This window comes from Galleria mellonella, unplaced genomic scaffold (genome assembly GCF_026898425.1).
Source record: "Galleria mellonella isolate WM207_F2 unplaced genomic scaffold, CSIRO_AGI_GalMel_v1 utg139, whole genome shotgun sequence".
Lineage (NCBI taxonomy): Eukaryota > Metazoa > Arthropoda > Insecta > Lepidoptera > Pyralidae > Galleria > Galleria mellonella.
The window spans coordinates 2404642-2430486 of NW_026441995.1; the positions used below are offsets into that span (position 1 = coordinate 2404642).

The 25845-nt window shown below is 33.9% G+C and overlaps 2 protein-coding genes across 2 annotated transcripts; one reads left to right on the top strand and one right to left on the bottom strand.

The window, feature by feature from the left end:
• Positions 1 to 1029: 1029 nt before the first annotated feature.
• On the bottom strand, positions 1030 to 19781 carry LOC113518639 (rho GDP-dissociation inhibitor 1). Its single transcript, XM_052903345.1, has 5 exons — positions 19604 to 19781; positions 18537 to 18731; positions 14646 to 14755; positions 6576 to 6690; positions 1030 to 4985 (listed from the first exon to the last, which is right to left on the bottom strand). The coding sequence occupies exons 2-5, from the start codon at positions 18721 to 18723 to the stop codon at positions 4786 to 4788; spliced, it is 612 nt and encodes a 203-aa protein (XP_052759305.1). The 5' UTR covers positions 18724 to 18731; positions 19604 to 19781; the 3' UTR covers positions 1030 to 4785.
• Positions 19782 to 19896: 115 nt separating this feature from the next.
• LOC113510378 (oxidoreductase-like domain-containing protein 1) lies at positions 19897 to 21198 on the top strand. Its single transcript, XM_026893833.3, has 3 exons — positions 19897 to 20233; positions 20322 to 20447; positions 20724 to 21198. Exons 1-3 carry the CDS (start codon positions 20228 to 20230, stop codon positions 20922 to 20924), a joined length of 333 nt encoding a protein of 110 aa, XP_026749634.1. The 5' UTR covers positions 19897 to 20227; the 3' UTR covers positions 20925 to 21198.
• Positions 21199 to 25845: the final 4647 nt, after the last annotated feature.

Here is a 25845-nt window from a genome sequence, read left to right on the forward strand (position 1 = left end):
TGGGGTTACCATTTCATTACCACCCATTAAAAAAAATCTATTTTCACTCATTAAGAAAAAAGTCCCCTGTGGAAAATAATCTTAAAAATGCCAAACATGATACCTTATCACTAAGTAGGTGTACAAAAAAATCTAATCTCAGTATCGATTTAAATCCAATCTATTATTAATGACGATTTCATACTGATCGTATTTACACTGTCAAACTACACTAATGCCCAATGTTTAAGTGCCAAGAATAACCAATTTTAATACTAATCCATTGGGGGGAAAGGGATTGTTAGTAATGGAGACTGAGAATCTCCTTGCTAGCAATATATCCAACCAGGTCGACCTCCTCGCGGTTCCTCCTGGAAACTATCATGGTTAATTCCTGATGAATTCATCATGATGGGCTAACTGGCCTGTTTTCATTCTCATCTATCATCCTTCACTGGTGCTCCGCCAGCGTATCCCGTTAGCGCAGGCGGGGTTACCATTCCATTATCACGCAATAAAAAAAAATATTATGTAGGTATTCATAGATGGCGCTCTCGTCGAAAAACGAAGCTTTATTTTAAGTGGGTCTAAAGTCAGCTAGTTTCATTACATTTTTTGTTCTTCTAAAGGAGAGGCGTTGGTCAGGAAAAGGTTAAATCTATAGTCCAGAAAGTTGGGGAAAAATACTGTATTGTGACGTATTTTTTTTGTATACAACTTAGAATGGCAAACAAGCTGACGGTCCACCTGATGGAAAGTGGTAACCGTCGCAGTATGAGCAGTACCATGGACATGACAGAGTACACTGTTTCGCGTATGATACCCCCCATGCGTTGCCATTCCTGAGGACTAGGGTGTCCAGTTGAGGAATTCCAATAGAATTAACCACGATGATTTCCATGGGGAACCACGTGGAGGTCGACCTGATAAGGTGTAAATGCTAGCAGTGAGCTCATTAGACCCCATTACTAACAATCCCTTTCCCATAACAATACAAAGAAGTGCAGGTATTATACGTAATCTATGTAATTCAATTAAAAACAATACACATTATGAATAAATAAGCTTTATTTTGGCCAAACTATTACATTGCATCAAACTTTTAAGACACTGAAATAATTAAAGTAACAATATAAAATTCACATAAAAAAAAATAGCACGAACTAAACAAAAGGCCCAGTATTGAAGCTTGAGAAGAGTGGACATAAATCTTTTCTATATAGTAAGTAGTATGGCAGAAAGAATGTAAAAAAACACAACAAAATATATTACGCGACAAGAAATCTGCAGTGATTTGCTAAATAAGCTTCCGTATTTTATTATTAAAAGTCATGTGTAATTAGGTCGAAAAACTAGTTTCGGGAGCATTCCGGACCATTAATAGTGAGCGGCTGTCACGCGAGCGCGAGTGTGACTGCACCTCGGCCCGTTGAGCGCGAACTGGAGGCGTTAGTGGTGTTTCAGTAGATTTTAGCTCTGTAGATACTACTTGACGCTTTATTATATTTTTTTTTTTTGGATAATACAGTGACCAGAATGTGAGGTAGAATATCAGAAATAGATTTTGTACAATTTTAAGAATAAAAAAAAAAAAAACTTCTGGAGATAGTTCTGTACTGAAAGAAAGAGAAATACTTAATAAAAATAGATTTATAGATCACGACCAACTTGCAATATTGTTCACAAATACTGTGAAACAGTTTAAAGATAAATATGAAATTAATATTATAGTTTATAAGTCCCGTAACAGGACAGACATGGGTAACACTGCGCTAAAACAAATACATACAAATTCCAATGATCTTTATTTAAATACAAGCATTTTAAAATTTTCGCCTTTTACGATTCTACTACTGGGTCTGAAATGTGCTAAGAAAAATCCAGACGATTAATTAAGTCAAAAAGTATGGAAGAAAACAATTGGTCCTAGTCCACCTGAAGATCCCTAGAGTTAGAGAATGTTCTAGCTTCATCAAGACTCAATACGGGGCTTTAATGTTATACCAATAATGTAATAAATTGTATACAATGGGTAGTTCTAGGGTTTTATAAAAGGGAAGCTATCCTTATGTTAATAGAAGAGCACCAGCGGTACACACTGAAGCACCCTCTGATCTCTCATACCACGCTAAAGCAATACTTTCTTGGCTGTTTTGTCAACGATCAATAAAACCAACTAGATGTCGCAAATTACAATCGCAAATGTGACATCGCAGATAACGCCTCACAAACTATATATATATATATATATATATATATATATATATATATATAACTCATGTGTGATAACGTCTCACTGAAAATTTATTAATATTGTCTTAAAAGATTTAAATACATTTATCCAAACTTGAAGCGAACCAGGGATACGTAAATAGTATGTACATACCCGACTTATTATTGCCCAAGTTTCGCTGTCGATATGTGTTCAAATATTCCTAAATATTAAATGCAAATGTTAACGTATTAAGGCAGTTTTAAATTATTAAATTAGGAATTGGAATCTAAGGTACTGGTATCAACTCAACCAAAGTGCTATACTGTATCTCTAAAAGGGAAATTTCAGTTTAACATCACTATGAAATTAATTACTCTAAGGACCAATACAAACAAAGTTTATATTAGAACTAAGTCAGAACTACTTTACATTTAGCTCTCTGTGGCCCATAAAATAATAATTTCGTTAAACTACCAATTTTAGAGAATAGCACCTCAGAGACAAACCATTAATAGAACAGTAATTTCTTCTATTCGAACCGGACATCTAGTTGGTATTCTTGATCGATGGTTACATCACACGATGATTTTAACTCTGCGGTCCAACACTCAATGAAAACAAACGAAAAATCATCAATGATAAACACTTCATTGATATTTGTAGAATGATCATCTTATTTGATAGCAACTAGCAAGATTCTATTGAATTATTTGTAATTACAGTCAAGAAATGTAAATCCAAATTGATTGTAACATGAGCTTATTGGGCACATTGAAGGATAATGCGCCAATCGTACTTTTAACGGTTGTAGTGCTATCTCGCTCTAACGCATATCATTCTCCGCCTGGTAATATGTTACATTTCTTCAAAGAACATTATCTTAGTTAAGTAATTATAGAAATAATCATATGGTTACTGTTTGAGCACGAGTTCAACGACCCGCTAGTATAACTATAATATCATTATGTTTTCATAGAAAGAATAGTATTGGACCTCATCTGAGTATTACACCAAGAGTTCAATGTATTTTATTGCCGCTTACACTTAAACACTATTCAAGGGATCAGCAAATTTACATATATTAATACTTTTATTATTGCCATTGGTAGTGTCACCAACACTGGTTTATTTGAAGCAATATGTGAAATATTAAAAATAGATTTCTCATATCTGGTGCACCAATACCCTTATATTTTAATACTAACTTTTGGTACTTACAATGATTTGTAGAATTATCGAAATATATTTGTCTCGCTTACATTTACAGCGCACCAACATAGTTGGAGAAGGATAGAACGTATAAAGGTATATAAATATGTACCTATATGTGTTCTTATATCCTAGTTTGACTCAAAATGCTATAGGTAGGAATGCTAATGATAGCACTAGTGTCGCCTTTAAGAAATAGTGGGCTGACTTGTCTAATATTATAATAATATCTTAGTATGCGCGGGTGCGGTTGAAAATTTCTAGTCTAATCAATTGTTTTTTTTTTTTTTTTTAAATCTCTATGATCATATAACTTAACGCTAAGCGCCAACGAGTATCAGTTCATATTATTTTTTATGAATTTTATATAACTTTTTCTAAAATTTATTCAATATTCATAATTGTGCGCCATTTTCTTTGTAGTTTTCATTTGGTCCATTATACGGTAGCGACAGACAAAGGTATCATAGTCATACAGCCCAAAGCCCAATATGCCTTATATTTCATTTGTTTTTTTTTCTTATATAGCTAGCAAATCATATTTACTATGTATTGATTGATATTACATATTACGACATCAAGTATGTAATGATTTTGTCGCTTTATTCTATAAATAACTTATGCTGATACTAACATTACGATTTCCCGCCAAAGTCTGACGTGTTTTTTTTTTATTGTGACATTTAAAATTTTCAGTACGCGCCGACGCACACGAAGTATTTGGTACAGCTTAAAGCGTACGATAAGGAAAACCTAAGAACAGTTTTCACGCTTATATAAGAATAGCGTATATTCGCTAACACATAATGCCTAACATAATATTGCTACGTCATATATAGATATACATATATATATATAAAACATACAGAAAATACACATTACATAATCATTTCATTAATTTATACATAATCATAAATGTTGATCTCATTTGAATCTTTTAAAAATACTTTACACAAATACACTCAATTTTTAAAGAATGAAATATCTAAACGAAATGTATGGCTACTACTAATGACTCTTATGTCTAAACTGTCAATATAAGTAGATTTTTTTTTTTCAGTCAGCCACCATTTCCGACACACAACTGGACTGGACATTTAATTATGTTCAAATTTATTATCGCCATGTCTGACGACTAAATATAATCTAGTACATTGTACTTTTTCATAATTTCCAAATTAAATTATATAGATAGAAGCGTCAACACAAAATAGTATCAATACGCGGTCCGAATTAATTTGAATCCATCGAAAATAACTAGATGACATTAAGAAACTTTGGCGCCAAAATTTGACGTGTAACCTTTTTATGGCACAAATAAGCTAAGGAAGCAAAGTAAACGTCCAATCCAGTTTTTTTTTTTTTTATAAGAGCCAAGCCCTCTAATCCTTCCAGTCTTTCTTGATCTCAAAACACCATTCCCACTGAAGGTGAACATTTTTGTCGTCATCAGTGAAAAGACTGTTGACAGTGTAAGAGCCCCGTGCGACCATGCCTGATGGGGCGTCCTCTGGTGGTGTCGTGTAAGACTGGATCTCCGTTTTGGGAGGGTACGACCCCACCATATGGGTCATCTTGTCAACTGGAATGACAAAAGCGAACGTAGGAATTACTTGATTATATTTTTAAATCTAATTACGATATAATTATTACATAATAAAAAGGTAACCACCGAGTTTTGTTAGAATTATGACAAAAACTCGATTATCCGAATCAAATAAAACTAGGGATATTCCGTATAATCGAAAATCCGGATAATCAATTCCAAAACTATATCAAACGGTAATTAAATTTTAATATTAGTATAACATACGTCATTTAGGCGATACGATATAAAAAAAATTACGAACAATAAAGATAATGGATTACATAATACTTATTTATCCAATTAATACATAATACTATTTCTGAATCGGTAATTAGAGTTGTGAAGAATAAGTCCGGATAATCGAATAATCGGATAATCGTTGTTCGGATAATCGAGATTTTACTGTATTCAATCAATTTACATTTCAATTAAGTTATATTTAAACAAAACAGTGGTTTCACTATCTCATAATAATATTAATATTAGCGTTTACAATTAAGTATAAATAAATAATGCTCTGATAGCATACTAAAATGTTAATCATGCAATCAAATTATTAAGCTATCATTGAAACAGATTTTATTTTTTATAACATGTTAAATAGAGGCAAACCCGATTGTTTTTTTCTATCATCTTCTAAAGGGTATGTCACCAAATATATACACGTGTCATGCATACAATACATTGACTAATTATATGCGAACACAAATAAAGGACTTAGAATACGTATTGAATACAAATACGTACCGGGCACTGTCCAGTTGCAGGCAGAAAAAAAAACAAACAATTATATTTAATTTCTTTATATCATTTCAATGATTGATGTGTAAGTTAGTTATAATCCTAATCATGTTTTGACGTGATAAGTTTTATTAATATATATATATATATATATATATATATATATATATATATATATATATAGTTTTTATTTACATTATTCTAGTTGACAAACATTATTTTGCACTCTACCTATATTTTTTCTCATCAGGATAAAAGTTATAGTAAACAGTGCACATTTGTAAACATTACTTTTATTGAAATCGGTTAAGCGGTTTTGGGAGATTAGCTTCAACGAATATCCTGACAAGGAATCCTATTGGCTCAACAGTACTTTGTGATGTAAAGATGTGCATGGTGCTGTTCATGTCCATAGGCGACAGCTATCACTTTCCATCAAGTGGGCTGTCGGCTTGTTTGTCATTCTAACTTATTACAACTGATTCTCAAGTTAGGATACCCTTGTAAAGAGGAACAATCAACAGTCAACGAATCTGGTATTACAGTCTCGAACACCCAGAACCGAGCCAATTTAGAAAACTCTGTTTCCTACATTGAACTGCTCGGGAATTTAACCCAGGGTCAATGGGCGTCAAAATAATTCTACATAATTATCATTATCTCGGCCATTATCTGACCACTTCTGAACATACTGTCATAAGGAACGGTCCTAAGCCACCTGCATCCGCTGACTCCTTGCAATCCATTTGAGGACATCACTCCATCTAGTGCGTTTGCGCATACGGAGTCGCCACTCGAGAACCTTTCTTCCCTATCTAAATATTGATAAATATCAATGCTTACCTGGAACTCCCAATCGGTACGTCTTCTGCACATATTTGAGCCCGTGCACTATCTCCCGCTGCACGATAAAGTCAATCCTTATCCTGTATTGCACGCCCTCTTTTATCACGAACACCTAGAAAATGTTTATATTACGTCGTTACAAATTTTATTATCGATTTATTACCAAACGGGAACGGCTAACTCTCTGAAATATGTTTTTAGGTCATGGCTCCATTATAGCCGGAGTTCTTTTATTTTTTGTTAAAGTATTCTAGTCAATTGTATACTGACAGCTTTTAACTGTCCATTGCTGAACATAAGCCACGCCTAGGGGGGTTTTGCCAGTAATTGCCACGCATGGCAGGCGGATTGGCAACCGCAGTAAGGCTTTGGAGATGTTTTAAAAGGGACGCAGATGCACATCCCTCGTCCTCCCTTAGTTGCCTCTTACGATACTCACTGAAAAGGAAGGTGTAGCCTATTCTATGCCGAGGCCACACGGAAATAAACGATCATTTCAGTAAATTAACAAAAAAACATCACCAAGACCTAACTGCGGTTGCCAATCCACCTGTCAAACGTGGCAACTACTGGCAAAACTCCCCAATAGTGGAAGCTCTATGACTAGCAGTGGACAGTAAACAGTTTATGGTACATGATATGGTATGTCAAGCCCAACAGCAACAAGTTTTATATTTACAGAAAATAATGTATTGTGATAACAATTTGGGACAACGAAGTATAACCTATATAGAAATATGAAATATATAAAAAAATATTACCAGAGGGAGACTTTGTACAAAAGTCGATTGCTTGAGTACCTCTGTCCCATTCGTGTTTCAACCGTGAAGCAGTTGTGTTTGCATGGCTGTGTTTCGGTTTGAAGGGTGGGATATGGCGTGAATTTACTGGATACAGAGGAATAACACCTGAGTCCTCAGGAATGGCAACGCATGGGGGGTATCATGGGCGAAACAGTATACTCTGTTACGTCCATGGTACTGCTCATGTCTATAGGCGACGGTTACCACTTTACATCAGGTGGGCCGTCAGCTTGTTTGCCATTTTAAGTTGTATAAAAAAAAAATATGAATCAATATCTATGTAGACAATTGTCCCGTCAAGAGAAAACTCTTAAATAAATAATAAATGTATGTAGATACTGACATATGAATGATAACAATTTGGGACACTTTAGAGTGTAAATACACCTGGGTATAGGAATGAGAATTTAAATTTATATAGCTATATATTCACTTCAAATCCATCTAGCGATAGTAAATTAGCGGCGTGGCGTACACAGCGACCGATTTATCCGAACACCATTCACCCGTTAATAGATCGGGCGGAATATTCGTCGTGGGCGTAAATCATAGCACGTCATGCGATATACTCGAGCGAAGAGAGCAGAGGGCCTACCACGAAATACTTTCCGAAATTTCGGGTCCGAACGAAACACAAATATAATAGCAAAATTACATGATACGTACCGTTTAAAATATTAAAAATGCTAAAATATCGTTCCTTTGGACTTTTATAGTAGGATTTATGGCGAACGAAATATTAAGCTCAATTTACTGGGTTAATTTCGTTAGGAACAAAAATACTAAATTGAGTCCGAAAATTCGGAATCTCATTTCATGGTAGACCCTCAAGTCAGTTTCATAGTGCAAACTGATTCGAAAGTAACGCCAAAGAAAGTGAAGATATATACATAGTAGACATGGGCGACATCTAAATATTAGATTCCTCTGAACATGTCTAAATAAAAGGTCATCACCCATTTCGAAATCGCCCGTACCAGTGCGATTTTTATTATTATTATTTCAGTCATTAACTGTCCACTGCTGGACATACTCATATATCAACATGAATCCCATAAGGGGAATAGTTGCTAGACTTGGCAGGCGGGTTGACAACCGCAATTGGACTTTTACAGATGTTTTAAAAGGGACGCTGCTTGCCCATCCCTCCACCATAAGCTCCATCAGTCGCCTATTACGACACCCACGGGATAGGAAGAGGTTGCCCATTCTACGCCTGAACCATATGGAGCTGGTGGTCTCAAACTGGTAAAATTAGGAAACTATTGCACTTGTCCCTGTTCAGGTATAAAAACAATTAGACTGGCTTGTTCCAAAAAAACAACGTTATATCGAAACACTAAAGATTCAGAAGACTTTTAGAGTAGAGAACAGCTGCTATCTCTTTCTAAGATACTTAAGACCATATATGCTAGATAAAAGAAATAAAGACGTTCCGTGTTACGCAACAAAAAGAGAGCAGCTGCTATCTCTTTCTAACACAGGTTAACTTCATATGCTGCTAGACACGAGAAAAGTACGTTCCATGTTTAGATAGGTCGATGCTGTCGGTTGTGAAACTGGAACAGTTGTTACGGTTTCCGTGGAACAGTTCTGAGTTGTTTGAAACCGATTCCTCACCTTTACCAAACATATATCTCTGCTTCATCTACAGTCAGAACTCGTGTCGGAGATGCACGTGACGGGACATTTTTATATATTGAGATTGAGATTAGCAAACACGCGCTTTTGGGGAAAAGGAAACTATCATGGTTAATTCCTGATGTATTCATCATGATGGGCTAACTGGCCTCTTTTCATTCTCATCTATCACCCTTCACTGGTGCTCCGCCAGCGTATACCGTTAGCGCCGGCGGGGTTACCATACCATTTTCAACCATAAAAAAAAAACACGCGCTTTTTAACCCTTCTTTGCATAATGGTGGAAATTTCCATCATAACATTGAATGCCCAAAAATTATATGAAAGAACAAGTTCACTTTAAGTTGATCGTGTCTGGATACCTAAAAAAGGTAAAATGTCCATTGCAGAAAAAAGTTACCACTTTCCATCAGGTGGGCCGTCAGCTTGTTTGCCATTCTAAGTTGTATAAAAAAAAAGATATTTAAGGAAATTTAATATGAGGGATTGGATGCAGTTTTAACCTGAAGGTCTAACTTAAAATATGGTGAATGTTAATGTAGCAAACTTATTATAGATACAAACAATTATACAAAAAAAAGAAACAAGATACAAAAACATGTTCACATTGAGAAAATAATGGGCGGGCTTATCACTAAAAACAATTTCTTTCAGGCAACCTTTTATATATATATATATATATATATATATATATATATATATATATATACATATATCAAATATATATATATATCAAATATATATATATATATATATATATATAGTGATAGTGATCTTTACAAATTTATCGAGGACGTGCAGGAGTGAATTCAGAGGACGGTCCAAATCCGCTGAGTCCTTACGGAGCGACAGAAGGTCAACTCCTTCCATGGGTTATAACGTTCACATAAAAGCGTCAGCGGTAGCACCACGACTACTGAATAATTATATATACCATTGAATAACAAACATTATGAGTCATTCTGTATAATAATTATTTATATCTGTTTACTCACGTATTAACTTCACTCTGCTAGATCGCAAGCAATTCCTGAATGGTGAACTGAATGACTGACTGTATGGTGTGGTATTCTTATACCTATCTCAGGCACCTATCTCTCTCAAACAATTATATTATAATTTAATTACTTTAATATAAGCATGTCTCATTGAATTTTACTGTGATTAATTGTAAAGAGAAAACAAATCGATTATTATTATTACTATTATATTAATTAGCAGCGCAGCCGTGAGCCGCGCTCATGAATAGGGCTCCTGTCTAGTCCAAAACCAGTCGGGCCTTCCGTAAGTTGGAGGGAAAGGGAATGTTAATAATGAAGTCTAACAGCTCCATTGTTAGCAATATACCCTCCTATCAGGTCAGAGGAACCGCGTTGACTTCCATGTGGTTCTCACTGGAAAACACCGTGTTCAAATCTTGTAGAATTTGTCACGGTGGGCTAACTGTAGGGATGGTTATCCGATATATATTTATTAAGTTATTCTGGACATTGATGACTAGTGGGATATCTATATTCATTACGAGCGGGTTCTTCTTTGCAATATTATATATTAGATAACCATTATCTAATATATATGTTATTAACTACAAAATATACATATTGTTATATATATATATTACCCATCCTTAGCTAACTGACCTACTTTTATCTTTACCTATAACCTATCACTGGTTCGTGTTTCAACCGTAAAATTGTTGTGTTTGCATGGCTATGTTTCGGTTTGAAGGGTGGGATATGGCGTGAATTTACAGGGTACAGAGGAATAACATCTGAGTCCTCAGGAATAGCAACGCATGGGGAGTATCATGGGCGAAACAGTATACTCTTTTATGTCCATAGTACTACTCATGTTTATACGGGACGGTTACCACTTTCCATCAGGTGGGCCGTCAGCTTGTTTGCCATTCTAAGTTGTTAAAAAAAAAATGATGATCATCAAATTCTAACAGAAGCAAGATTCTATATATTTTCAATGAATAGGATTAATGAGTTAATTCCCTATTTTCACCTGCTTTATTGGCTGCCTAGTTATATTTTTATATATTTCAAAATTATATGTAATCTCTGCTTACTTTTATTAATATACTTAAATAACATTATTGGCCGTGTGGTCCCGGCATAGAACAGGCCACCCCTTCCTTTCCCGTGGGTGTCCTAAAAGTCGACTAAGGGAGAGAGAGAAATAGGCTGCAGCGTCCTTCTTAAAACATCACCAAGACCTAACTGCGGTTGCCAACCCACCTGCCAAGCGTTGCAACTACTGGCAAACCCCCTCAAGGGAGAGGCTTATGCGCAGTAGTGAGCAATTAAAGACTGATATGATGATGATGATGATTGACAAAAAGAAAACACCAGTCAACCTTTGGGATGAACAGTGAATCTTTTAATTACATTTTCAATTCAAGATGGCAGACAAATATATAAAAGAAATGAAACTATATAACAAGCTTCTTTTGAAGATACTGTTATGAAAATTATGTCTATTTTTATAACAATAGCCCTTTTCGCAATATAGATGATAATACTTTCAGCACTTTTAATATATTTTTACTCCTTTGTACATTTTATTATTAAATCGCCATGTGGTCCCGGCATAGAATGGACCACCTCTTCCTTTCCCGTGGGTGTCGTAAGAGATGACTTAAAGAACTAAATGGTCAAGGGATGGGCAGCAACGTACCTCTTAAAACGTCACCAAAGCCTAACCGCGGTTTCCAAATCGCCTGCCAAGTGTGGCAACTACTGGCAAGAACCCCCATTATGGGAAAGGCCTATGTTCAGAGGTGCACAAAAATATGATGATGACATTTTATTAAAGTCAGAAATATAAGAGAAATGGGCTATTTTGCACAATTATCGTTGACCTTACGTTGAGGCATTCTAAGAGAGCCTTTTAAGGCATTTGTTATGAGTTTAAAAGGAATGTAAGTGGATTGTTATATTATAAACATAAAATATAAGGGGGGAAAGGGATTGTTAGTAATCGTGACAGAGAATCCCATTGCTAGCAATATACCCAACCAGGTCGACCTCCTCGCGGTTCTCCCTGGAAACTATCATGGTTAATTCTTGATGAATTCATCATGATGGGCTAACTGGCCTGTTTTCATTCTCATCTATCACCCTTCACTGGTGCTCCGCCAGCGTATCCCATTAGCGCAGGCGGGGTTACCATACCATTTTCACCCATAAAAAAAAACATAAAATATAATGCGTAATTAGAAATAAATTTGTCAGTTTACCTATCTACATGCCAGGTAAGTCGCCCTCACGTTTCAAGTAATTATATCACATTTTTTGTTGAATTAGAATCTTTTCCATTACAGTTTATCAACATATTGCGCTATCACGTATAGATGGCGCTGTCTATATATAAATAATTGTCAATTAATTGCCTAACAAGATACCCGGGTGCAATATACAGCAATCAGTGGCAAGTACCTTTCACATCAGCTACGCACAATTAGAATTGATTGCGATCGATTGTTAATATAGATAATAGCTTAGGTAGCCGTTTCTATTCCCTCGTAGGGTGCCTACTCTATCCCTACTGAGGGGAAAAGGATTGTTAGTAATGGAGACTGAGAATCCCATTGCTAGCAATATACCCAACCAGGTCGATTTCCTCACGGTTCTCCCTGGAAACTATCACGGTTAATTCCTGATGAATTCATCATGATGGGCTAACTGGCCTGTTTTCATTCTCATCTATCACCCTTCACTGGTGCTCCGCCAGCGTATCCCGTTAGCGCAGGCGGGGTTACCATGACATTTTCACTCATAAAAAAAAAAAACCTATCCCTACTGCCTAGTAGGCATGGGTAATATGAATCCCGGGGGGAGAAGAGATTGTAAGTAATGTAGACAACTAGTTCCATGGCTAGTAATATACCCTATCAGGTCGACCTCCACGTGGTCCCCCCTGGAAACCATCGTGGTGTATCCATCACGATTGGCTAACTGCCTTTTCATTCTCACCTATCATTCCTCACCGGTGTCCCGCCAGCGTATACCGTTAGCGCAGGCGGGGTTACCATTCGATTATCATCCTTTAAAAAAATACCGATTCGATATCTACATATTCGATTTCATAACTCACGTTAGACGACAAGTAGTAATTGAAAGGATAGTCAATGACGTGTTAAGTTAAAAAAAAACGGACAAGATGTTTCATAGATACCCTCACATTGTAAATATTTAAAATTAACCCTTCTTTGCATAATGGTGGAAATTTTCATCATACCATTGAATGCCCACAAAGTATATAAAAGAACAAGTTCACTTTAATTAGATCGTGTCTGGATACCTTTTTGATGTTCATTGCAGAAAAAAAAACATAGCAGTAAATTTTTTTTTATTTTGTCACCTTAATTTAAATCACTAATAAAAAAAAAACATGCAAAGAAGAGTTAGTAATGTCAAAATCATAGTGGGAGAACAGGACAAACCATATCGATTGAAAACAATTGTAACAATCGATACAGAATCGGCAACGTCATCGCGTAACCTAGTGGCAAAAAAATCCATACGAATTGCAAATATTCATTTTTTCTAAATCACTCAAATGTTATACTCATCGGTTTAATTTTCATACATTGCACTTATAATATTTATTTGTATGACCTGTATAAATGTATGATGTTATAAATTATCTCCCGCGACATTGTGACAAACAAACAGCAATATTAGTGACAGGTGTAGGTACAGCGCGTCGCTTGGTACGCAGCCCCATAAAGTCGGCCGTAATTAGCGTACGGTAGCGGAATCGAATTGGCAACTCGCCAATAACAAAGTACCTACAGGATGCATAGTGCTCGGAAAGTGCAAAGAAATTTTCTGTTCGATTCTTCTTTAAAAAAAAAACTTAATTAAAGTAAAACAAACAAAAAAAGAAAAAAGAGCGAGAATAATAAATCGTGACAAAAAAAAAAATAGACTTTTTTTTTATACAACTTAGAATGGCAAACAAGCTGACGGCCCACCTGATGGAAAGTGGTAACCGTCGCCTATAGACATGAGCAGTACCATCGACATAACAGAGTATACTGTTTCGCCCATGATACCCCCCATGCGTTGCCAATTCCTGAGGACTCCGGTGTTATTCCTCTGTACCCAGTTAATTCACGCTATATCCCACCCTTCAAACTGAAACACAGCCATGCAAACACAACTGTTTCACGGTTGTAACACGAATGGGACAGAGGTACCCAAGCAATCGACTTTTGTACAAAGTCTCCTTCTGACGAGATATTTCCTAAATAAGTTAAATTGAAATCATTTGAATTTAGATAGCGAAGTCGCGTGTCTATTCCAGGAAAAGACTACTTCATATAATTTTTTTTTTGCTACGTAAATAAAATAGGTTCATCAAACAGACTACATAAAACATGTATACATATTTGTACCCTACATAGTATAAAATGGCCCTTGATCAATTGTAAAAAAAAAAAAAAAAAAACTTAGTTCTGAATTGGCAACATAAACAAGAAGTCCCAAAAACATACAAACATTTCTTTTAGAGAGAAAAAATATTTTTTATTCATTCATTCAATTATTGATAGGAATTAAGTATCCCATAAGTTTGAAAGTATGTAGACTATAGTATAGCTTAATCAACATACCTGCTTTTTAAGATTTGTGAGGTCACCAGATAGGTCCAACTCGACGTCATCTCGGCCGGTCACACATAGAGCTAGTTTCTTGACAATGACCTTCCGCGGGTCGTTCGCATCTGCCGAAAATAACGTTAATTAGAAACAATACAATGATTGTTTGTTTTTTTCTATATTCAGCACAATTAATCATGGCGTATAAATAAATAATTACTAATACAATAAAATTGTAAACAAAGTCTGTACATGGGAGATATTTAAGTAAAAATAATATAAGTACGACTAATAGACATGAAAACGATATTTTTTTTAAATCTTGTTTGTCTATGTTTATTCCAGCATGAATCAAAAACTACTGCACCAAAATAGGATGCGTTTTTGACAATTGTATATCTTAAGGTATAAATTAAATTCTATGTTTTATCTTAATACGGAATTTATGGGAGATATTTAAGAAAAAATAAGTAAGACAAATAGAGATGAAAACAATATTTTTTTTAGAAATTTTGTCTACCTGTCTATATGTTTGTTCCTGCATCACGTGCAAGCTACTGCACCAAATAGAATGCGTTTTTGACAGCTGTGTTCTTTAAGGTATAATTTAAATTCTATATTTTTTCTTGATATGGAATTTATGGGAGATATTTAAGAAAAAATAAGTAAGACAAAAGAAAACAATATTTTTTAGAAATATTGTCTGTCTATATGTTTATTCTGATATTAAGCAAAAGGTATTGCGTCAAATAGAATACGGTTCTCACAGTTGTGTTCCTTAAGTCATAGCATATTTCATTAGTTTTACTACTCAATTTCGCGCGTACGGAGAAGCGGATAAAAAGCTATTTAAAATTATTTCTGTATTATTACTTTGTGTTTGCCACCTCAGTGGTATAAAAGAAAGACATGCAACGGTTGTGCACTACTGTGTCGAGCGTAGAAAAACGGATTATAAAGTAGGCAAAATAGGTTACACTACAATACATATTGTTTTATAATGTATTTATAATCTTTGTATTTGTAATCTTTCTAATTAAATATATTGTACTCATACATTATTATATTTTTATCCCGTCACAAAAAGTTGCGGGTAAAACCTACTATAAAATAATTATATATATAATTATTTTATAATATGTATGTATTTATACATTTCATAGAGAAAATGCTAAGTATTTTACTAAATACTCCGCAAATAACATACAGTTGTAGAATCATACAAACTGTGATGATTTAAGGCCACGTAAATAATGTTAGTTATTTATATTATAAAAACAGTTTTTAATTATGACAAATTTAAAATGGGAACAATACGTATGAATCTTGTTTGCAAAGAGAATCATCAAAAATAGCTTAGAATAGAGGATATCGCATAACATCAAATATTCAAGCTAAAATAAAAATAATATTCACCCATAAATAGAATTTTGAAAAAATATAAGAACAAATTTTATAATATTGATATATTTGCTCCTAAACCATTAACTTTAAAAAAAATGGTAGCTAAACAATTAGTAACCTCCTCCCTCCCTCACGAATTTAGTAATGCGTGCATATAATTAGTAAATTATAAAACAGCCGTATATTTAAATATGTTTTTGTTTGTATTATATAATTGGTATCGGTGACGTGGTTGTGACAATGTTATTTATAAATTTAACTTAATGAATAAATATAATGGTCGGCTCCACTTCTCGGCAATATTTGCATGTTTATATACTTTCTTTCTTTATATAGCAATCTGTAGTTAACGTTGTTGGTAGTACTATTAATCATATTTAAATGTAAACTTATTATAATTATATACATATTGTATTACTGTTTGTTAAAAAAAAAAGAAAAAAAAATATTCAAGTAAACTTCATCATCATTTCAGATGTTAACTGTCCACTGCTGAACATAAGCCTTCCCCACACAGGGAGTTTTGCCAGTAGTTGCCACGCTTGGCAGGCGGGTTGGCAACTGCAGTTATGCTTTACAGATGTCTTAAGAGGGATGCTGCTGTACATCTACCATTACGTTCCTTTAGTCGCCTCTTACGACACCCACAGGAAATGAAGGGGTGGCCTATTCTATGCCGATACCACACGGAAAACTTACTTATAAGAACTTTACAATATATTTTTTTTAATGTATATATGTATTTAAGCTAACAACCGCTCAAACACACTGCAGAGCACACCTCTCCTTATATGACTAGGATATTACCCTACTGTTACTACCGAGGAAGTGCCTAAGTATATTTCCAAGATATGACATCCTGTAAAGCAGTGGTAACACATTACATTCTTTCCCTGTCACACACACAGAAACATAAATGTTTTGTTATTCTGTTTACCAATTTTACTTATAGGTGCTAAACACATTGACACATCTTATCACATAGATACGAAATGATAAAAATGGTAGAACATTCCAGATAATAATCTTGTTTTTAACATATGTTCAATATTGTAACATCTTGCAGTGAAAAAAAAACTATTAAGTCTATAAACCGGTGTGTGAATAAAAAAAAAATCTACAATGAAACTTTAATTATAAGGGTATTTTCAGTATGAAATATTGGTTAAAACTAAAACCTGATTATTTCAAAATAGATTATTTTCTGCTTACTATTATGTCAAGCAAAGCCTTGTGATACCAAAACATTTTTAAAATGGGTATAAAATCATAAAGATACAACATTTCTTTTTTTGTTTCGGTTATTTAAAAAAACAGTACTAAAACACAAAAACCTAAGTTTAAAATTTTATATAAACATTCCTTGGTTTATCGCTGAAAAAGGAATAATTAGATATCTTTTTTTAAAAGTACAAATAAACATAATATTATGCTTTATAAACACACAGTCTTTAATTCCTTGCTGATAATCAGAAGTTGCTAATATAAACAATTGATTATGGACTAACCATTAATGAAAATTTACAACTAGACTTATCAACATTAATGGCTTACTACTTCCTTTATGTTACCAATGTTACCATTGAATGTATAAAAAAAGTTGGTATAGATATAGTACAGGGGTGTTCAAACATGAATTGTTTGCAATCTACATCAATATTGTTAAACTACAATCTATATACTTTGAAAGACTGTAAACATATGTAATGCCGAGTTGTCCCGCCATACAATAGGTCACCCCTTTTCTTTCCAGTGAGTGTCATAAGAGGCGACTAAGGGAGGATGAGGATTGGACAGCAGCGTCTCTCTTAAAACATCTCTAAAGCCTGACTGCAGTTGCTAAACTGGCTGTCAAGTGTGGCAACTGGCAAAACCCCCCTTATGGGAGAGTCTATGTTCAGTAGTGGACAGTAAAAGGCTGATATGATGATGATGATGTGTGATGTAGAGTTGTTGTCTAGGTAGAGTGTATAGTGGCATAGATATTAGTTTTGCATACAATATGCATTTTTTAGTCAAAGTCAAATGGCCTATTGTGATCAACTTGTCATTCTAGTAGAACCTTATGAAAAAAGTAAGCATGTTTTATTGGAATTATCACAGAAATACTCACTAAATGAAATTTAGTAACAAATCGAAACATAAATTAATGCATTCTTTATTTGTATTGAACATCAGTAGACTGTTTTATGTTCAAATCGATTACACATTTGTTTACATTTTTTTACTAAATTCTATTGAATCAGATTACATAAGTAATATTGATCTAGTTGCAAGTTTTTTTTTATTATTGTGAATGTAGCATGATTAAGGGTCCTAAAGGTAAGTTGCACATTCTCAATGCAACTGTATATGTTACTTGCCAATGTTGATTTAGTTTTTAAATCATATTGTGCCCTCAATTATTCTTGAATTCACAGGTGTGTTAGTTCTATTTAGATATTTATTATTATAGTAAATACTTATAATATGGCAACATCATTATGAAAATAATTTACCCACCTACTATAACTGTTCCTGCTTGCGCCTGCCCTAATAGAGCCTCTTTGTACTTCCTTAACGATTCATCTTCCTGATCAGCGGCTAGGATCTCTTCAATAGTCTTCTCTGGTGGAGGTTTGTATGTAGACTTGATTTCTTCTTCTGCTTCTTCTTCTGGGGTGTGAGTGACCTCTGGATCTCCAGACATGTTGGTTCCTAAAATGTTACTTTGTTAAAATATCACAAAAACTTAATATAAAATGTATTCATCATTATATATTAATGCTGTTAAGGTTTTTTGTGTCATAATTAGTTTTCTCTGTGAACATTATAAAACAACTTTTAAAATTAGAACTGGTTCTTTTTTTAAAATGTCCATAGGGTATGGACATTCAATAAATTGTTATATTAGAATTTTTCAAGTTTTTTCTACACTTACACTTGTTAAGATTCTACAAACATAACCCCTTGAATTATTTGTATTTTTCCATTCAAAATTGTGAGTATATATTTTTTCTTACCTACATAGATAGGTAGGTATTAATTATTAAGCTGACATTATGCTCAGAAAAGATAAACATCTAAGTATTTATCGACATTTTACTTTAAAATTCTATAACGTTTTTTATGCACCTATAAGTAATCTACTACCCACTGCCACAACAAAAAAAAAAACATTAGAACATATTCTTATTTAAGGATTTTTATTATTTCTGTAGCAATATCTCAAAATCATAATCAATACATAACCTATATTTTTAAATATCTATGTAGAAAAATGAAATGTTTAGATGTATTGCATGTGCAATGCATTCAACTATTATAAAAGCTGATGCCTGATAAGCATGAACATGCGGCGTTTTGCTGGAACCGCCCTTTTTTCATTCTGGATGACAATTAGAATAAGTATGAATCATACGTAAGCCTATATGATGAACTAATTGAATACATATATTTATGATGCAAGAAAGATTATCAACAGTACAGGATTCTTTTGGTTACTAACATTCTAAATAATTATGCGGCTTCATCACACCAAGCCCGTAACTTCAAGACTAGCGTCTTATAAAATACACATACTTACTCACCTTATAATAAAATTTAGGAAACGAAAGAAACAATATTAAGTTCCCGCTACAATTGTTTTATAATATTCAGCATCAATAAATTATAAGCGTATAAAAAAGAAAATTAGCAATTTCTTGTAAAAACTAGAAGACTATAGATCAAAAATGACGGAGGAAATGCATCCATCCGGTTATAGCTTATGGTTGTTGTTGTTTTCCAATTCACCATGAAGGTAAGCAAAGGTAGTTAGACTATACAGCCAATTCTTTGATGTATTGATGTATTAACTATTTGGTAAAATTAGAAATTTTGCGATAATAAGAAATTGAATTTATAATTTTAAAGATATAAGAATGTAGAATTTATTATTCTGCATCTATGCTGGCTACCATTCTTTATCTACGCAAGTACCACAAAAATTGACAATTGACATATACTTGTCAAATGTGACAGACAAGAAAAAATACAATTTTTAATTATTATGTGATTACTTATTTTATTTATTTTTTATAACAAATGCTTATAATACCTATATTATATAACTTATTTCATTTAATTTGTACCTGAATCATAAATCCAAATGAAATAACTTTGTCTTTATTTCTCTGACGATTTTTATATTTACATAAAATATAAACATTGTAATGCTCGTAAGTATTTCTTAATTTTAAATTTAAAATAAAGTCTAATTGTTATTTAATCAGTGTTTTAGTTAATGTCATTTCTACGCATTTTCAGAGATCTAAATTAGTTTTTCCTAGACTATCAATTTTTGGCCAATACACACAGCGAAAATCATATACTTCTGCATCGTCTGTAACGGAGGAGGAAAAAGAGAAGGAATTGGAGAGAATTGCTAGAGATGTAAGGAATTACATATTTGTATTTATTTTTATAAATATATAATTTTGTATCATCTCAATAAATGTTTGAAATGTTGATAAAAATGAAACAAAACCAAATGTTACAGCAAATTAAAAATAAAACTTTTAACTATGTTTTAATCTTCCTAGTCGTATTAATTTGACAAAGCCTATGTCTGTAGCCCCATTATTAAATTTATTGGACAAAAACCTGTATTTTACTTTTTTTGGTTATTGGTCTACTTTTGCTTAATGGTCTTTCTGTACTTGTTTTTAGGCCTCCATAGACGAACCGCCGACAGCATGCTGTCAATCCGGGTGTGCCAACTGTGTGTTCATAGTGTGGGCGGAAGCACTAACCAGCAAGATGGATAATGCTGGCCCAGAAATTGCTGAGAAAATATTGAAACTTGTAGAAGATCCATCGATGAAGGCATACTTGGAAATGGAATTAAGATTGCGTGGACTCAAAAAGTAGAAAATCCCTATTAGACCATTGTCAGTAATTTTATTGAAGTTCCATTAAAACTTCTCATAATGATTATACTGAAATATATTGTTTAAAGGATTCAAAAAACATTTTTTTTGTAATTAAGTAGTTTTTATGTGTGTAATTATTGTAAATATTACTTTTAGTAAAATAATTGGTAGTTACTTAAATATTTTATATATTTAAATGTGAATATTAGTTGATACAGTGAAATTGTATATAGGTTTCTATTATGCTATTTAGTAAAATTATTCCTACCTGCCACTGGACTATTTATTAAGCTTAGTTCTCCCATTATTGACCAAGGAGTATCCATATTACAAGCCCCAGTGTGTGTTTCATACATATTTATGTTACTATAGTCAATTTCAATGGAACTTAATAGAAAGGTAACTTAGTTCTGTTGAAATTATCACAAAAATGAATTAAAATTAGTAACAAATTGAAATATTCAATCAATTAACTGACTTTAATTCAATATCAATAGACTGTCTTTGTTAGTTATTAAGTAAAATCACATCAGCAGTCTCTTAATTTATACATAATATTAGAAAGAGGAAAGGTTTGATATTTTTTATTTTATTGTTTGTAATGGATAAACTCGAAAATTATTTAACCATTTTTAAAAATTCTTTCACCTTTTGAAGTTTTAATAAATTATCAGAGAGTAACAAGCTATATATTATTTTTCCAAAATATTAGAGATTAAATGCCTATTAAAGTTAATATAACATACTAATTTATCTATGAGAGCAAAGCCGGGACGAGTCACTATTTAGTTAACAAGTATATTTTCATTCAATTGTGTTGATATAGTCTATATTAAAAAAAAAATATAAAATAAATTGTATTAAAAAAAGCTGCATCTTCAATGATTTCGAAAAATAAAAAAAGCAAAATTTTTGAAGTACACAACAGAGTTGTAAGTTATATCTTTCTATAAATTATACAAGGGGCTTTATGTGTTTAGCGACTATACACAGTTAGTTATGGTTAAGGATGGGCAGCAGCATGCCTTTTGAAACCTCACTAAAGCCTAACTGCGGTTACCGGGGTGGAGGGGGACGTAGAGATTGTTAGTAATGTGGACAAACAGTGCTAGCTGGCCCTATCAAGTCAACTTCCACGCGGCCCCCCCTGGAAACTATCATGCTGAATGTTAAGCGTATTCATCATAGGCTAACTAACCTGCCTTTTCATTCTCACCTATCATCCCTCACTAGTGCCCCGCCAGTATATACCGTTATCGCAGGCGGGGATACCATTCCATTATCGTCCATTAAAAGAAACTGCGGTTGCCACTCCGCCTTCCAAGCGTGGCAAGTATTGGCATACCTCCCCGTTATGGAGGAGGCCTATGTTCAGCAGTAGACAGATAACGAATGATGTGATGGCAATGATAGTAATAAAATGATATAAAAATATGAACAACTACATTAAATTGCATTAAATTAAAATAAAAAATATGGAAACAAAAAAAATCGTTAAAGTAATTAAATTAATTTGGATTTTAATTAGAATTTAATTACATTGATGAAATTGAATTATTTAATTATTGAAATCTTTATTAAAATTTAAGGATCGACGCCCTCCTCGCTTCTAATTGCTGTGCCCAACAGGGTCTACAATGTACTGTATCAATTATTAATATCTTTTATTATAATATTGTAGAATGGGGGGGGGGGAAGGGATTGTTAGTAATGGAAACAAAGAATCCCATTACTAGCAATATATCCAACCAGGTCGACCTCCTCGCGGTTCCCCCTGGAAACTATCATGGTTAATTCCTGATGAATTCATCATGATGGGCTAACTGGCCTGTTTTTATCCTCATGGTGATTGATGAGAATAAAAATCACCCTTCACTGGTGCCTCGCCAGCGTATCCCATTAGCGCAGGCGGGGTTACCACTCCATTTTCATCCATTAAAAAAAAAAAAAATTGTAGAATGCAATAAATAAATTGAAGTTGAATGTAAATCAGGAATTACAAACGTCTATCATGTTCCTTTAAATAATTGAAATATAAGTACATGACGACAATTATAAAAACTTTTTACGGATCAAGAGTTTCTTATTACTTGTCCGTCACTAATTTTACTAGAAATTTGTCTAAGATAAAACTGAAACTTAATTGGAAAACTTATCCATCGAAAAGTTTATGTAAAAAGCTCAAATATTAAACGAAGATCAAAGTATAAATATAAAATTTATGTAACAATTCATTCTTGATTTCCAATTAACAGTGCAATAAAGAGCAGATAAAAAACAAAGCAGAGAGCAGAGAAAAAAAAGTAGGACGTCCTCATTTTGATTTTATTTTTGTTTTACTCTGTATTTTCGCTAATTGGAAATGCCAATTAACATTCCAAACTTAGCAGTAGACTCATAAAAAATGGCTATTTAAAAAAGCTTGTATATAAACAAGTTTATTTGAATAAAGATTCTCATTGTTCATCAAGGAGCCGCCCTAGACGGACGTATGTTGACCAAATAGGCGACGTGCTGAAGAAGGGCCAAATTAAAAGTACCCGTAACCGGCGAGCGTGTATGAAAAGATTGATGAATGTGGAAGAAGCGAAAGAGGTATGTTTGAATCGAAGCATTTGGCGTTCCATTGTTTCTGCCTACCCTAATGGGAGACAGGCATGATAGATATGTACCTATGTATGTATGTATTCTCATTATCATCATTATATCAGCAATTAACTGTCCAATGCTGAACATAAGCCTTTCCCATAAGAGGGGTTTTGCCGGTAGTTACCACGCTTGGCAGGCGGCTTGACAACCGCATTTGGGCTTTTGGTAATGTTTTAAGAGGGTCGCTTCTGCCCATCTTTCCACCTTTAACTTCCCTTAGTCGCCTCTTACGACACTAACGAGGCAGGAAGGAATGGCCTATTCTATGCCGGGACCACATGGCAAGAATAAAGAATATATCTATTTTATTCTATTCTAATAAATTGGAAATTAACGAATAATGCGGTAATTTTTTGATACATCTATTACTAAGGATATGATAGTGAATCTACGGGGCACAGAGGAATAACAGTTGAGTCCTCAGGAATGACGATGCATGGGATTGGTCCTATTATGCCCATGGAACTGCTCATGTTTACAGGCGACGGTTACCACTTTCCATCAGGTGTGCTGTCAGCTAGTTTGCCAAAAAGTAGCTTTTTGCTCATTACTTCGAACGCGCGCATTACATATATAGGAAAATCAGTGAAATACACTACTTCTATACGGTATATCAAGATGAAGCATAGACCAGATATTTAGTTAGACCTGTAATATAATGTAAATTGGACTCTTTTCCGTGCTTAGCCTCTCATTTGGGCCATTGTACGTATGAGTCGTAGCTAGTACAACCTACCCAGCTCCACCCAGAAGCATAGAAGCTTCCTAGGATCTTCACAGGCCTTACGGAGTGACCTCACCGTTCCAAGGATTTCTAAACATTGATGGACCACAGCTTCACATTACAGGATTACGTGAGTAATCGTTTCTTCGGCGTCGAAACAGCCTCGACATAGAGGTCTGTCTGTGGCAATGGCCCGTTATTGTCCCTATCATTATTTTGAGGTTTTTCCTATCTAGATGTAATAAATGTTTAGTTATACCTTCAGGAATACAACTAATGTAAACCGCATCCCATTTGGCGCAGTAGTTCTTGTGTAATGCCGGAACAAACAAACAGCAAATAAAATTTCTATATACTATTGTTTTGGTATCTATTATTCTTATGAAGTTTTCTCATATTTTTTTTTAAATATCTCGCATATGCAGACATCGCCTAGTTACAATTTCATTAAATTATTAAGATAAGTCAATATGGATTATCATTTCAGTCATTATCTGTCCACTGCTGGACAAAAGCCTCTCCCATAAACTGGATATACAATATGGACATGTATCTGCAACAATTTTCAATTTTTTCACCATACAATTACATATTTTTCACCATACAATTAGATACGTTTCTGTTTTGCCAAATATTGACTGGAAGAGAATGTAAGTCCGCCTTTTGTACCATTTTTTTTTTTGCAATGTGGTCAATAAAGAGTAAATAAATTAAGTATAGCAATTGTATTAGCATGGCTGTGTTTCGGTTTGAAGGGTGGGATATGTCATGAATTTACAGGGTACAGAGGAAACACCTGAATCCTCAGAAATAGCAACGAAGGGGGGTATCATGGGCGAAACAGTATACTCTGTTATGTCCATGGTACTGCTCATGTCTATAGGCGACAGTTACCACTTTTAATGAGGTGGGCCGTCAACTTGTTTGCCATTCTAAATTGTATAAAAAAAAATAGTGTCAATATCAATATTATGTAAGAAACTTAATACCAATAGCTCAATAACTTGTCTGTTAGAACAGTAGTTTTACTTATGGCACTCAGTTGTTTCCACGTATCTCATACCGAAGCTGATGCGAAGATAGGGTTACAGTATAATGTAAATGTTCTTAATAAAGGTATTTTAGGGGGCGTCCATTAATTACGTGAGCGGAGGTCGGATATCTGATTCAGCGGAAGGTGGATCAATAAAAAGTCATATAAAAACTTTTTTAGGTGTGATATCTAATTTAGTAGAAGGAGAATTATTATTTCTCAATTATTTATTTTTATACCACTAAGGTGGCAATCAAGCATACGGCCTACCTGATGGTAAGTGGTTACCGTAGCCTATGAACGCCTGCAATACCACGGGCTTTACATGCACGTTGTCGACCTTAAAGAAACCTCTTTATCCCTTTTTTTAAGAGACTCCATGCTGTAGTCTCTTGGAAAAACCTCGACATTCTCATTCCATAACCTGACTGTTAGAATAAATTTGAAGAGTATAGAATATTAAAAATAAATATAAAAAGTATGTGACGTACTGATATGTCAGCAATATGGCGC